Source organism: Taudactylus pleione, unplaced genomic scaffold (genome assembly GCF_031769625.1).
Source record: "Taudactylus pleione unplaced genomic scaffold, aTauple2 ptg000620l, whole genome shotgun sequence".
Taxonomy (NCBI): Eukaryota; Metazoa; Chordata; class Amphibia; order Anura; family Myobatrachidae; genus Taudactylus; species Taudactylus pleione.
The window spans coordinates 564,040-578,541 of record NW_028285022.1 but is presented as its reverse complement, the minus strand read 5'-3'; the positions used below and the strand labels follow the sequence as shown (position 1 = coordinate 578,541).

At 50.5% G+C, this 14,502-nt stretch overlaps 1 protein-coding gene across 4 annotated transcripts in view; it reads right to left on the bottom strand.

The window, feature by feature from the left end:
* LOC148479327 (uncharacterized) overlaps positions 1 to 14,502 on the bottom strand; it is a 39,602-nt gene that overhangs the window by 3,516 nt on the left and 21,584 nt on the right. For 3 of the 4 annotated variants that reach the window (XM_088454602.1, XM_088454603.1, XM_088454605.1), the window contains 2 exons: positions 12,198 to 12,815; positions 11,904 to 12,002 (listed from right to left, as the gene is read on the bottom strand). In XM_088454602.1, the coding sequence (XP_088310728.1) occupies positions 11,904 to 12,002; positions 12,198 to 12,815 (717 nt within the window). The remainder of the gene's footprint in view (positions 1 to 11,903; positions 12,003 to 12,197; positions 12,816 to 14,502) is intronic. The other variant, XM_088454604.1, reaches the window with a different exon arrangement.

Genomic DNA, 14,502 nt, shown 5'->3' with positions numbered 1-14,502 from the left:
TAACTGTCACTTTTTAGGCTGTGGGCGGTATGCATGATGCATACCGGCGTTGGTAAATTGTGATAATCTCTCTATAGTAACGCCTGGGCGGCGGGCGTGCTCTAGTGACAATGTTTGTGTGGGGTCAGATACACGGCAGGCACCACACCCTATTGACAAAAAGAAACGAATTTAGCGCTTGTAGAAACAAATTACAAACAATTTAATATCAATATAACAATCAATTAAAAGCGATATGACATGTGCAAAAATGACAATACCCGGCCGCTTATCAGAGGGAGAAAGAGAGATTCTGTCTACAATGATGAATACTCCAAAGATAAGACAATGGGAACAAGAGTAGTGGGGATATCACGGAGAGAATCCACCGATAATGTATAACGGATGAGCACAATGATACAGCAACCGGTAACCAGCTATGTATGTGCTCCAACCAGAATACTTCCATTGGGGCCGGGATAATAAATCTCTACGTCTCCACTGTGTGTACTAACGTATACAGGCCAAGGTGCTGCGGTCAGCGTAGACGGATCAGCCGCACATAGTGTAAGGATAACGTATACAGACCAAGGTGCCGCGGTCAGCAATCACGGATCAGCCGCACATAGTGTAAGGATAACGTATACAGGCCAAGGTGCCGCGGTCAGCAATCCCGGATCAGCCGCACATAATGTAAGGATAACGTATACAGGCCAAGGTGCTGCAGTCAGCGTAGACAGATCAGCTGCACATAATGTAAGGATAGCGTATAAAGGCCAAGGTGCTGCGGTCAGCAATCATGGATCAGCCGCACATAATGTAAGGATAACGTATACAGGCCAAGGTGCTGCGGTCAGCGTAGACGGATCAGCCGCACATAGTGTAAGGATAACGTATACAGACCAAGGTGCCGCGGTCAGCAATCACGGATCAGCCGCACATAGTGTAAGGATAACGTATACAGGCCAAGGTGCCGCGGTCAGCAATCCCGGATCAGCCGCACATAATGTAAGGATAACGTATACAGGCCAAGGTGCTGCAGTCAGCGTAGACGGATCAGCTGCACATAATGTAAGGATAGCGTATAAAGGCCAAGGTGCTGCGGTCAGCAATCATGGATCAGCCGCACATAATGTAAGGATAACGTATACAGGCCAAGGTGCTGCGGTCAGCGTAGACTGATCAGCCGCACATAATGTAAGGATAACGTATACAGGCCAAGGTGCTGCGGTCAGTATACACGGATCAGCCGCACATAATGTAAGGATAACGTATACAGGCCAAGGTGCTGCGGTCAGCGTAGACGGATCAGCCGCACATAGTGTAAGGATAACGTATACAGGCCAAGGTGCCACGTTCGGCGTACACTGATCAGCCGCACATAATGTAAGGATAACGTATACAGGCCAAGGTGCTGCAGTCAGCGTAAACGGATCAGCCGCACATAATGTAAGGATAACGTATACAGGCCAAGGTGCTGCGGTCAGCGTAGACGGATCAGCCGCACATAATGTAAGGATAACGTATACAGGCCAAGGTGCTGCGGTCAGCGTAGACGGATCAGCCGCACATAATGTAAGGATAACGTATACAGGCCAAGGTGCTGCGGTCAGCGTAGACGGATCAGCCGCTCATAATGTGAGGATAACGTATAAAGGCCAAGGTGCTGCGGTCAGCGTAGATGGATCAGCCGCACATAATGTAAGGATAACGTATACAGGCAAAGGTGCTGCGGTCAGCATAGATGGATCAGCCGCACATAGCGTAAGGATAACGTATACAGGCCAAAGTGCCGCGGTCAGCGTAGATGGATCAGCCGCACATAATGTAAGGATAACGTATACAGGCCAAGGTGCCGCGGTCAGTGTAGATGGATCAGCCGCACATAGCGTAAGGATAACGTATACAGGCCAAGGTGCCGCGGTCAGCGTAGATGGATCAGCCGCACATAATGTAAGGATAACGTATAAAGGCCAAGGTGCTGCGGTCAGCGTAGATGGATCAGCCGCACATAATGTAAGGATAACGTATACAGGCCAAAGTGCCGCGGTCAGTATACATGGATCAGCCGCACATAATGTAAGGATAACGTATACAGGCCGAGGTGCTGCGGTCAGCGTAGACGGATCAGCCGCACATAATGTAAGAATAACGTATACAGGCCAAGGTGCTGCGGTCAGCGTAGATGGATCAGCCGCACATAATGTAAGGATAACGTATAAAGGCCAAGGTGCTGCGGTCAGCAATCATGGATCAGCCGCACATAATGTAAGGATAACGTATACAGGCCAAGGTGCTGCGGTCAGCGTAGACGGATCAGCCGCACATAATGTAAGGATAACGTATACAGGCCAAGGTGCTGCGGTCCGTATACACGGATCAGCCGCACATAATGTAAGGATAACGTATACAGGCCAAGGTGCTGCGGTCAGCGTAGACGGATCAGCCGCACATAGCGTAAAGATAACGTATACAGGCCAAAGTGCCGCGGTCAGCGTAGATGGATCAGCCGCACATAGCGTAAGGATAACTTATACAGGCCAAGGTGCCGCGGTCAGCGTAGATTGATCAGCCGCACATAATGTAAGGATAACGTATAAAGGCCAAGGTGCTGCGGTCAGCAATCACGGATCAGCCGCACATAATGTAAGGATAACGTATACAGGCCAAGGTGCCGCGGTCAGCAATCACGGATCAGCCGCACATAGTGTAAGGATAACGTATACAGGCCAAGGTGCCGCGGTCAGCGTAGATGGATCAGCCGCACATAATGTAAGGATAACGTATAAAGGCCAAGGTGCTGCGGTCAGCAATCATGGATCAGCCGCACATAATGTAAGGATAACGTATACAGGCCAAGGTGCTGCGGTCAGTATACACGGATCAGCCGCACATAATGTAAGGATAATGTATACAGGCCAAGGTGCTGCGGTCAGCGTAGACGGATCAGCCGCACATAGCGTAAGGATAACGTATACAGGCCAAAGTGCCGCGGTCAGTGTAGATGGATCAGCCGCACAGAATGTAAGGATAACGTATACAGGCCAAGGTGCCGCGGTCAGTGTAGATGGATCAGCCGTACATAGCGTAAGGATAACGTATACAGGCCAAGGTGCCGCGGTCAGCGTAGATGGATCAGCCGCACATAATGTAAGGATAACGTATAAAGGCCAAGGTGCTGCGGTCAGCAATCATGGATCAGCCGCACATAATGTAAGGATAACGTATACAGGCCAAGGTGCTGCGGTCAGTATACACGGATCAGCCGCACATAATGTAAGGATAACGTATACAGGCCAAGGTGCAGCGGTCAGCATAGATGGATCAGCCGCACATAGCGTAAGGATAACGTATACAGGCCAAGGTGCCGCGGTCAGCGTAGATGGATCAGCCGCACATAATGTAAGGATAACGTATACAGGCCAAGGTGCCGCGGTCAGTGTAGATGGATCAGCCGCACATAGCGTAAGGATAACGTATACAGGCCAAGGTGCCGCGGTCAGCGTATATAGATCAGCCGCACATAATGTAAGGATAACGTATAAAGGCCAAGGTGCTGCGGTCAGCAATCATGGATCAGCCGCACATAATGTAAGGATAACGTATACAGGCCAAGGTGCCGCGGTCAGCAATCACGGATCAGCCGCACATAATGTAAGGATAACGTATACAGGCCAAGGTGCCGCGGTCAGTGTAGATGGATCAGCCGCACATAATGTAAGGATAACGTATAAAGGCCAAGGTGCTGCGGTCAGCAATCACGGATCAGCCGCACATAATGTAAGGATAACGTATACAGGCCAAGGTGCCGCGGTCAGCAATCACGGATCAGCCGCACATAATGTAAGGATAACGTATACAGGCCAAGGTGCCGCGGTCAGTGTAGATGGATCAGCCGCACATAATGTAAGGATAACGTATAAAGGCCCAGGTGCTGCGGTCAGCAATCACGGATCAGCCGCACATAATGTAAGGATAACGTATACAGGCCAAGGTGCCGCGGTCAGCAATCACGGATCAGCCGCACATAGTGTAAGGATAACGTATACAGGCCAAGGTGCTGCGGTCAGCGTTGACGGATCAGCTGCACATAATGTAAGGATAACTTATACAGGCCAAGGTGCCGCGGTCAGTGTAGATGGATCAGCCGCACATAGCGTAAGGATAACGTATACAGGCCAAGGTGCCGCGGTCAGCGTAGATGGATCAGCCGCACATAATGTAAGGATAACGTATAAAGGCCCAGGTGCTGCGGTCAGCAATCACGGATCAGCCGCACATAATGTAAGGATAACGTATACAGGCCAAGGTGCCGCGGTCAGCAATCATGGATCAGCCGCACATAGTGTAAGGATAACGTATACAGGCCGAGGTGCTGCGGTCAGCGTAGACGGATCAGCCGCACATAATGTAAGGATAACGTATACATGCCAAGGTGCCGCGGTTAGCGTAGACGTATCAGCCGCACATAATGTAAGGATAACGTATACAGGCCAAGGTGCCGCGGTCAGCAATCATGGATCAGCCGCACATAGTTTAAGGATAACGTATACAGGCCAAGGTGCTGCGGTCAGCGTAGACGGATCAGCCGCACATAATGTAAGAATAACTTATACAGGCCAAGGTGCTGCGGTCAGCGTAGACGGATCAGCCGCACATAATGTAAGGATAACGTATACAGGCCAAGGTGCCGCGGTCAGCAATCACGGATCAGCCACACATAATGTAAGGATAACGTATACAGACCAAGGTGCTGCGGTCAGCATAGATGGATCAGCCGCACATAGCGTAAGGATAACGTATACAGGCCAAGGTGCCGCGGTCAGCGTAGATGGATCAGCCGCACATAATGTAAGGATAACGTATACAGGCCAAGGTGCCGCGATCAGTGTAGATGGATCAGCCGCACATAGCGTAAGGATAACGTATACAGGCCAAGGTGCCGCGGTCAGCGTATATGGATCAGCCGCACATAATGTAAGGATAACGTATAAATTCCAAGGTGCTGCGGTCAGCAATCACGGATCAACCGCACATAATGTAAGGATAACGTATACAGGCCAAGGTGCCGCGGTCAGCAATCACGGATCAGCCGCACATAATGTAAGGATAACGTATACAGGCCAAGGTGCCGCGGTCAGCGTAGATGGATCAGCCGCACATAATGTAAGGATAACGTATAAAGGCCAAGGTGCTGCGGTCAGTATACATGGATCAGCCGCACATAATGTAAGGATAACGTATACAGGCCAAGGTGCTGCGGTCAGCAATCACGGATCAGCCGCACATAATGTAAGGATAACGTATACAGGCCAAGGTGCCGCGGTCAGCAATCACGGATCAGCCGCACATAGTGTAAGGATAACGTATACAGGCCAAGGTGCTGTGGTCAGCGTTGACGGATCAGCTGCACATAATGTAAGGATAACTTATACAGGCCAAGGTGCTGCGGTCAGCGTAGACGGATCAGCCGCACATAATGTAAGGATAACGTATACAGGCCGAGGTGCTGCGGTCAGCGTAGACGGATCAGCCGCACATAATGTAAGGATAACGTATACATGCCAAGGTGCCGCGGTTAGCGTAGACGTATCAGCCGCACATAATGAAAGGATAACGTATACAGGCCAAGGTGCCGCGGTCAGCAATCATGGATCAGCCGCACATAGTGTAAGGATAACGTATACAGGCCAAGGTGCTGCGGTCAGCGTAGACGGATCAGCCGCACATAATGTAAGAATAACTTATACAGGCCAAGGTGCTGCGGTCAGCGTAGACGGATCAGCCGCACATAATGTAAGGATAACGTATACAGGCCAAGGTGCCGCGGTCAGCAATCACGGATCAGCCACACATAATGTAAGGATAACGTATACAGACCAAGGTGCTGCGGTCAGCATAGATGGATCAGCCGCACATAGCGTAAGGATAACGTATACAGGCCAAGGTGCCGCGGTCAGCGTAGATGGATCAGCCGCACATAATGTAAGGATAACGTATACAGGCCAAGGTGCCGCGATCAGTGTAGATGGATCAGCCGCACATAGCGTAAGGATAACGTATACAGGCCAAGGTGCCGCGGTCAGCGTATATGGATCAGCCGCACATAATGTAAGGATAACGTATAAAGGCCAAGGTGCTGCGGTCAGCAATCACGGATCAGCCGCACATAATGTAAGGATAACGTATACAGGCCAAGGTGCCGCGGTCAGCAATCACGGATCAGCCGCACATAATGTAAGGATAACGTATACAGGCCAAGGTGCCGCGGTCAGCGTAGATGGATCAGCCGCACATAATGTAAGGATAACGTATAAAGGCCAAGGTGCCGCGGTCAGCAATCACGGATCAGCCGCACATAATGTAAGGATAACGTATACAGGCCAAGGTGCCGCGGTCAGCGTAGATGGATCAGCCGCACATAATGTAAGGATAACGTATAAAGGCCAAGGTGCTGCGGTCAGCGTAGACGGATCAGCCGCACATAATGTAAGGATAACGTATAAAGGCCAAGGTGCTGCGGTCAGCAATCACGGATCAGCCGCACATAATGTAAGGATAACGTATACAGGCCAAGGTGCCGCGGTCAGCAATCACGGATCAGCCGCACATAATGTAAGGATAACGTATACAGGCCAAGGTGCCGCGGTCAGCGTAGATGGATCAGCCGCACATAATGTAAGGATAACGTATAAAGGCCAAGGTGCCGCGGTCAGCAATCACGGATCAGCCGCACATAATGTAAGGATAACGTATACAGGCCAAGGTGCCGCGGTCAGCGTAGATTGATCAGCCGCACATAATGTAAGGATAACGTATACAGGCCAAGGTGCTGCGGTCAGTATACACGGATCAGCCGCACATAATGTAAGGATAACGTATACAGGCCAAGGTGCTGCGGTCAGCGTAGACGGATCAGCCGCACATAATGTAAGGATAACGTATACAGGCCAAGGTGCTGCGGTCAGTATACATGGATCAGCCGCACATAATGTAAGGATAACGTATACAGGCCAAGGTGCTGCGGTCAGCGTAGACGGATCAGCCGCACATAATGTAAGGATAACGTATACAGGCCAAGGTGCTGCGGTCAGTATACACGGATCAGCCGCACATACTGTAAGGATAACGTATACAGGCCAAGGTGCCGCGGTAAGCGTAGACAGATCAGCCGCACATAATGTAAGGATAACGTATACAGGCCAAGGTGCCGCGGTCAGCATACACGGATCAGCCGCACATAATGTAAGGATAACGTATACAGGCCAAGGTGCTGCGGTCAGCGTAAACGGATCAGCCGCACATAATGTAGGGATAACGTATACAGGCCAATGTGCTGCAGTCAGCGTAGACGGATCAGCCGCACATAGTGTAAGTATAAAGTATACAGGCCAAGGTGCTGCGGTCAGCGTAGACGGATCAGCCGCACATAATGTAAGGATAACGTATACAGGCCATGGTGCTGCGGTCAGCGTAGACGGATCAGCCGCACATAATGTGAGGATAACGTATAAAGGCCAAGGTGCCGCAGTCAGCGTAGATGGATCAGCCGCACATAATGTAAGGATAACGTATACAGGCCAAGGTGCTGCGGTCAGCATAGATGGATCAGCTGCACATAGCGTAAGGATAACGTATACAGGCCAAAGTGCCGCGGTCAGCGTAGATGGATCAGCCGCACATAATGTAAGGATAACGTATACAGGCCAAGGTGCCGCGGTCAGTGTAGATGGATCAGCCGCAGATAGCGTAAGGATAACGTATACAGGCCAAGGTGCCGCGGTCAGCGTAGATGGATCAGCCGCACATAATGTAAGGATAACGTATAAAGGCCAAGGTGCTGCGGTCAGCAATCACGGATCAGACGCACATAATGTAAGGATAACGTATACAGGCCAAGGTGCCGCGGTCAGCAATCACGGATCAGCCGCACATAGTGTAAGGATAACGTATACAGGCCAAGGTGCTGCGGTCAGCGTAGATGGATCAGCCGCACATAATGTAAGAATAACGTATACAGACCAAGGTGCTGCGGTCAGCGTTGACGGATCAGCCGCACATAATGTAAGGATAACTTATACAGGCCAAGGTGCTGCGGTCAGCGTAGACGGATCAGCCGCACATAATGTAAGGATAACGTATACAGGCCGAGGTGCTGCGGTCAGCGTAGACGGATCAGCCGCACATAATGTAAGGATAACGTATACATGCCAAGGTGCCGCGGTTAGCGTAGACGTATCAGCCGCACATAATGTAAGGATAACTTATACAGGCCAAGGTGCTGCGGTCAGCGTAGACGGATCAGCCGCACATAATGTAAGGATAACGTATACAGGCCAAGGTGCCGCGGTCAGCAATCATGGATCAGCCGCACATAATGTAAGGATAACGTATAAAGGCCAAGGTGCTGCGGTCAGCAATCACGGATCAGCCGCACATAATGTAAGGATAACGTATACAGGCCAAGGTGCCGCGGTCAGCAATCACGGATCAGCCGCACATAATGTAAGGATAACGTATACAGGCCAAGGTGCCGCGGTCAGCGTAGATGGATCAGCCGCACATAATGTAAGGATAACGTATAAAGGCCAAGGTGCTGCGGTCAGCAATCATGGATCAGCCGCACATAATGTAAGGATAACGTATACAGGCCAAGGTGCTGCGGTCAGCGTAGACGGATCAGCCGCACATAATGTAAGGATAACGTATACAGGCCAAGGTGCTGCGGTCAGTATACACGGATCAGCCGCACATAATGTAAGGATAACGTATACAGGCCAAGGTGCTGCGGTCAGCGTAGACGGATCAGCCGCACATAATGTAAGGATAACGTATACAGGCCAAGGTGCTGCGGTCAGTATACACGGATCAGCCGCACATAATGTAAGGATAACGTATACAGGCCAAGGTGCTGCGGTCAGCGTAGACGGATCAGCCGCACATAATGTAAGGATAACGTATACAGGCCAAGGTGCTGCGGTCAGTATACACGGATCAGCCGCACATACTGTAAGGATAACGTATACAGGCCAAGGTGCCGCGGTCAGCGTAGACGGATCAGCCGCACATAGTGTAAGGATAACGTATACAGGCCAAGGTGCCGCGGACAGCGTACACTGATCAGCCGCACATAATGTAAGGATAACGTATATAGGCCAAGGTGCCGCGGTCAGCACACACGGATCAGCCGCACATAATGTAAGGATAACGTATACAGGCCAAGGTGCTGCGGTCAGCGTAGACGGATCAGCCGCACATAGTGTAAGTATAAAGTATACAGGCCAAGGTGCTGCGGTCAGCGTAGACGGATCAGCCGCACATAATGTAAGGATAATGTATACAGGCCATGGTGCTGCAGTCAGCGTAGACGGATCAGCCGCACATAATGTGAGGATAACGTATAAAGGCCAAGGTGCTGCGGTCAGTGTAGATGGATCAGCCGCACATAGCGTAAGGATAACGTATACAGGCCAAGGTGCCGCGGTCAGCGTAGATGGATCAGCCGCACATAATGTAAGGATAACGTATAAAGGCCAAGGTGCTGCGGTCAGCAATCACGGATCAGCCGCACATAATGTAAGGATAACGTATACAGGCCAAGGTGCCGCGGTCAGCAATCACGGATCAGCCGCACATAGTGTAAGGATAACGTATACAGGCCAAGGTGCAGCGGTCAGCGTAGATGGATCAGCCGCACATAATGTAAGAATAACGTATACAGGCCAAGGTGCTGCGGTCAGCGTAGACGGATCAGCCGCACATAATGTAAGGATAACTTATACAGGCCAAGGTGCTGCCGTCAGCGTAGACGGATCAGCCGCACATAATGTAAGGATAATGTATACAGGCCGAGGTGCCGCGGTCAGCGTAGACGGATCAGCCGCACATAATGTAAGGATAACGTATACATGCCAAGGTGCCGCGGTTAGCGTAGACGTATCAGCCGCACATAATGTAAGGATAACGTATACAGGCCAAGGTGCCGCGGTCAGCAATCATGGTACAGCCGCACATAGTGTAAGGATAACGTATACAGGCCAAGGTGCCGCGGTCAGCAATCATGGATCAGCCGCACATAGTGTAAGGATAACGTATACAGGCCGAGGTGCTGCAGTCAGCGTAGACGGATCAGCCGCACATAGTGTAAGGATAACGTATACAGGCCAAGATGCTGCGGTCAGCGTAGACGGATCAGCCGCACATAATGTAAGAATAACTTATACAGGCCAAGGTGCTGCGGTCAGCGTAGACGGATCAGCCGCACATTATGTAAGGATAACGTATACAGGCCAAGGTGCCGCGGTCAGCGTAGACGGATCAGCCGCACATAATGTAAGGATAACTTATACAGGCCAAGGTGCTGCGGTCAGCGTAGACGGATCAGCCGCACATAATGTAAGGATAACGTATACAGGCCAAGGTGCTGCGGTCAGCAATCACGGATCAGCCGCACATAATGTAAGGATAACGTATACAGGCCAAGGTGCTGCGGTCAGCGTAGACGGATCAGCCGCACATAATGTAAGGATAACGTATACAGGCCAAGGTGCTGCGGTCAGCGTAGACGGATCAGCCGCACATAATGTAAGGATAACGTATACAGGCCAAGGTGCTGAGGTCAGCGTAGACGGGTCCGCCGCACATAATGTAAGGATAACGTATACAGGCCAAGGTGCTGCGGTCAGCGTAGACGGATCAGCCGCACATAATGTAAGGATAACGTATACAGGCCAAGGTGCTGCGGTCAGCGTAGACGGATCAGCCGCACATAATGTAAGGATAACGTATACAGGCCAAGGTGCTGAGGTCAGCGTAGACGGGTCCGCCGCACATAATGTAAGGATAACGTATACAGGCCAAGGTGCTGCGGTCAGCGTAGACGGATCAGCCGCACATAATGTAAGGATAACGTATACAGGCCAAGGTGCTGCGGTCAGCGTAGACGGATCAGCCGCACATAATGTAAGGATAACGTATACAGGCCAAGGTGCTGAGGTCAGCGTAGACGGGTCCGCCGCACATAATGTAAGGATAACGTATACAGGCCAAGGTGCTGCGGTCAGCGTAGACGGATCAGCCGCACATAGCAGCATTTCCCTCACTGGACACTGAGGATAAGAGGAGCCGCAAGACCTAGAGATTTATTATCCCGGCCCCAATGGAAGTATTCTGGTTGGAGCACATACATAGCTGGTTACCGGTTGCTGTATCATTGTGCTCATCCGTTATACATTATCGGTGGATTCTCTCCGTGATATCCCCACTACTCTTGTTCCCATTGTCTTATCTTTGGAGTATTCGTCATTGTAGACAGAATCTCTCTTTCTCCCTCTGATAAGCGGCCGGGTATTGTCATTTTTGCACATGTCATATCGCTTTTAATTGATTGTTATATTGATATTAAATTGTTTGCAATTTGTTTCTACAAGCGCTAAATTCGTTTCTTGTTGTCTATATATCCATTTTGGTTGGTTGTAGTTCCCACTTATTGTAGCAGCTTTGTAGATCTAATTCTTTTTATTGTTCTCTATTGAGCATAATTGCGCACCTCACTCTATATATTAGTTTCTCTTGTACGACACCCTATTCCCTGTGCTAGGAACAAGTGCACGAAGAACAGCGAGGAGGTTACAGACCCTTTAATGCAGGGCTAGGCAGCTACATCTGCTACTCTATCTGCTGTGGAACTACCAATCCCAGCATGCCCTGCCACAGTTGTGGGATGTCCTTACAGAAAAGCTGTGACAGGGCATGCTGGGATGTGTGGTACCACAGGAGCTGAGATGCGGCATGCTTTGTGCCATCCGTTACCAGGTGACTGGAAGGAATATTAGTATTAATATAAGACACAAAGTTCAGTATAAGGTGACGCTGATACTATCCAGGTATAATGTGTGTTACACAGAGGGGTCTGGGATACGTACACTGTATAGGGAGGACACCGAGGTTCTTACTTGAGGTATCAATGGTGGCCAGCGGCCAGGGCGAGGACAGGTGCCCGTTGCTCTCTGTCAGGCTGAGGTCTGTAAGAAAAGATTGGTACAAGGTGAGGTACAGGAGGTCTCCAAATCCGGGTACTAAGCTGCTCTGCAGAGGACAACGCTCACTGGGATTTCTCACACACGATATAAAACATCCAATATTTGTGTTACTACTATACATCCAGGCACAGAGCCCACACTGCCACCATATGTATCACTGCACGCAGCACCTCCTACCTCCTAGCTCACAAGTGTCCAACACGTGCTGAGGTCCACTCGCTGCCACACAGCACATCTTCTGCCGAAGGTTCTCCTCCCAGTTGTTAAACCTCATCTGCTCCTGAGGGTCTCCGCGGCCCAACGCCTGGTGCTCGACGGCTGCCATTTTCAGTTTCACCGCCCGCCTGCAGTCACCGTATCGCTTCTTACACACCTCAATAGTCCTGAAAGTTGCCCCTACACTATTGACTTTATTTACCACCTCCTGCCAGAGGCGGCGTTTCTGGGAGGCACTGCCCTTCAGCGAGGAGTGACCGCATAGCTCCTTATAATGGCTGAGCACCCCGGACACCAATGCCTCGTTCTCCTCATCGCTGAAACGTTGTCCCCGCTGCCTCTCCTCCTCCACATACGTCATATCAACTTTCTTCAGCTTGCGCTCAAATTGCTGTCGATCCTTGTAGAGAAACTGGTGCCAGCCGCCTCTCCGCCTCCGCCCGGCCCGCGGGTGCCCACTGCCCCTCTCACTCTCTCTGGAGAAGCCATTATGTATCGATCTGTGTGTCTGGCCGATCTTCCCATGTGCCATATCCCCATATATATGTTTTCTAGGACGGCCCACCCTCCCTCTGTATACTGCCCCCCCACAATGTGAGCGACATAAAGTGATAGAGAAATAGTGCAAAGAAAAGACAGGAAGAGTCATTATTAGTAAATATAATCACAAGACAAATAGATCTCCCACCACATACCTCTAAGTGCCCAGTATCTGACCCCCCCCTCACTGCCACAATTACATCCACACTCACTAATTACAGGTTATACACCTACATACATGTATCTGCTGCTCTTAATAATTACACTACATGCTCTTTCCTTCTAGCACAAGATAGGAGGAGAAATAATTTAACTAATGGGGTCTACACTGTATAAAGGGCTCACACACACCCCCATAGAGGATTGCACCGAGAGCCTCCATCATACACACTCTCACACCCATAGAGGATTGCACTGAGAGCCTCCATCATACACACTCTCACACCCATAGAGGATTGCACTGAGAGCCTCCGTCATACACACTCTCACACCCATAGAGGATTGCACTGAGAGCCTCCGTCATACACACTCTCACACCCATAGAGGATTGCACTGAGAGCCTCCGTCATACACTCTCACACCCATAGAGGATTGCACTGAGAGCCACCATCATACACACTCTCACACCCATAGAGGATTGCACTGAGAGCCTCCATCATACACTCTCTCACACCCATAGAGGATTGCACTGAGAGCCTCCATCATACACACTCTCACACCCATAGAGGATTGCACTGAGAGCCTCCATCATACACGCTCTCACACCCATAGAGGATTGCACTGAGAGCCTCCGTCATACACTCTCACACCCATAGAGGATTGCACTGAGAGCCACCATCATACACTCTCTCACACCATAGAGGATTGCACTGAGAGCCTCCATCATACACACTCTCACACCCATAGAGGATTGCACTGAGAGCCTCCATCATACACACTCTCACACCCATAGAGGATTGCACTGAGAGCCTCCGTCATACACACTCACACCCATAGAGCATTGCACTGAGAGCCTCCATCATACACACTCTCACACCCATAGAGGATTGCACTGAGAGCCTCCATCATACACACTCTCACACCCATAGAGGATTGCACTGAGAGCCTCCGTCATACACACTCACACCCATAGAGGATTGCACTGAGAGCCTCCGTCATACACACTCACACCCCCATAGAGGATTGCACTGAGAGCCTCCATCATACACACTCTCACCCATAGAGCATTGCACTGAGAGCCTCCATCATATACACACTGTCACACCCATAGAGGATTGCACTGAGAGCCTCCATCATACACTCTCTCACACCCATAGAGGATTGCACTGAGAGCCTCCATCATACACACTCACACCCATAGAGGATTGCACCGAGAGGCTCCATCGTACACACTCTCATCCATAGAGGATTGCACTGAGAGCCTCCGTCATACACACTCTCACACCCATAGAGGATTGCACTGAGAGCCTCCATCATACACACTCTCTCACACCCATAGAGGATTGCACTGAGAACCTCCGTCATACACACTCTCACACCCATAGAGGATTGCACCGAGAGGCTCCGTCTTACACTCTCTCACACCCATAGAGGATTGCACCGAGAGGCTCCGTCATAAACACTCTCACACCCATAGAGGATTGCCCTGAGAACCTCCATCATACACTCTCTCACACCCATAGAGGATCACTGAGAGCCTCCGTCATACACACTCTCACACCCATAT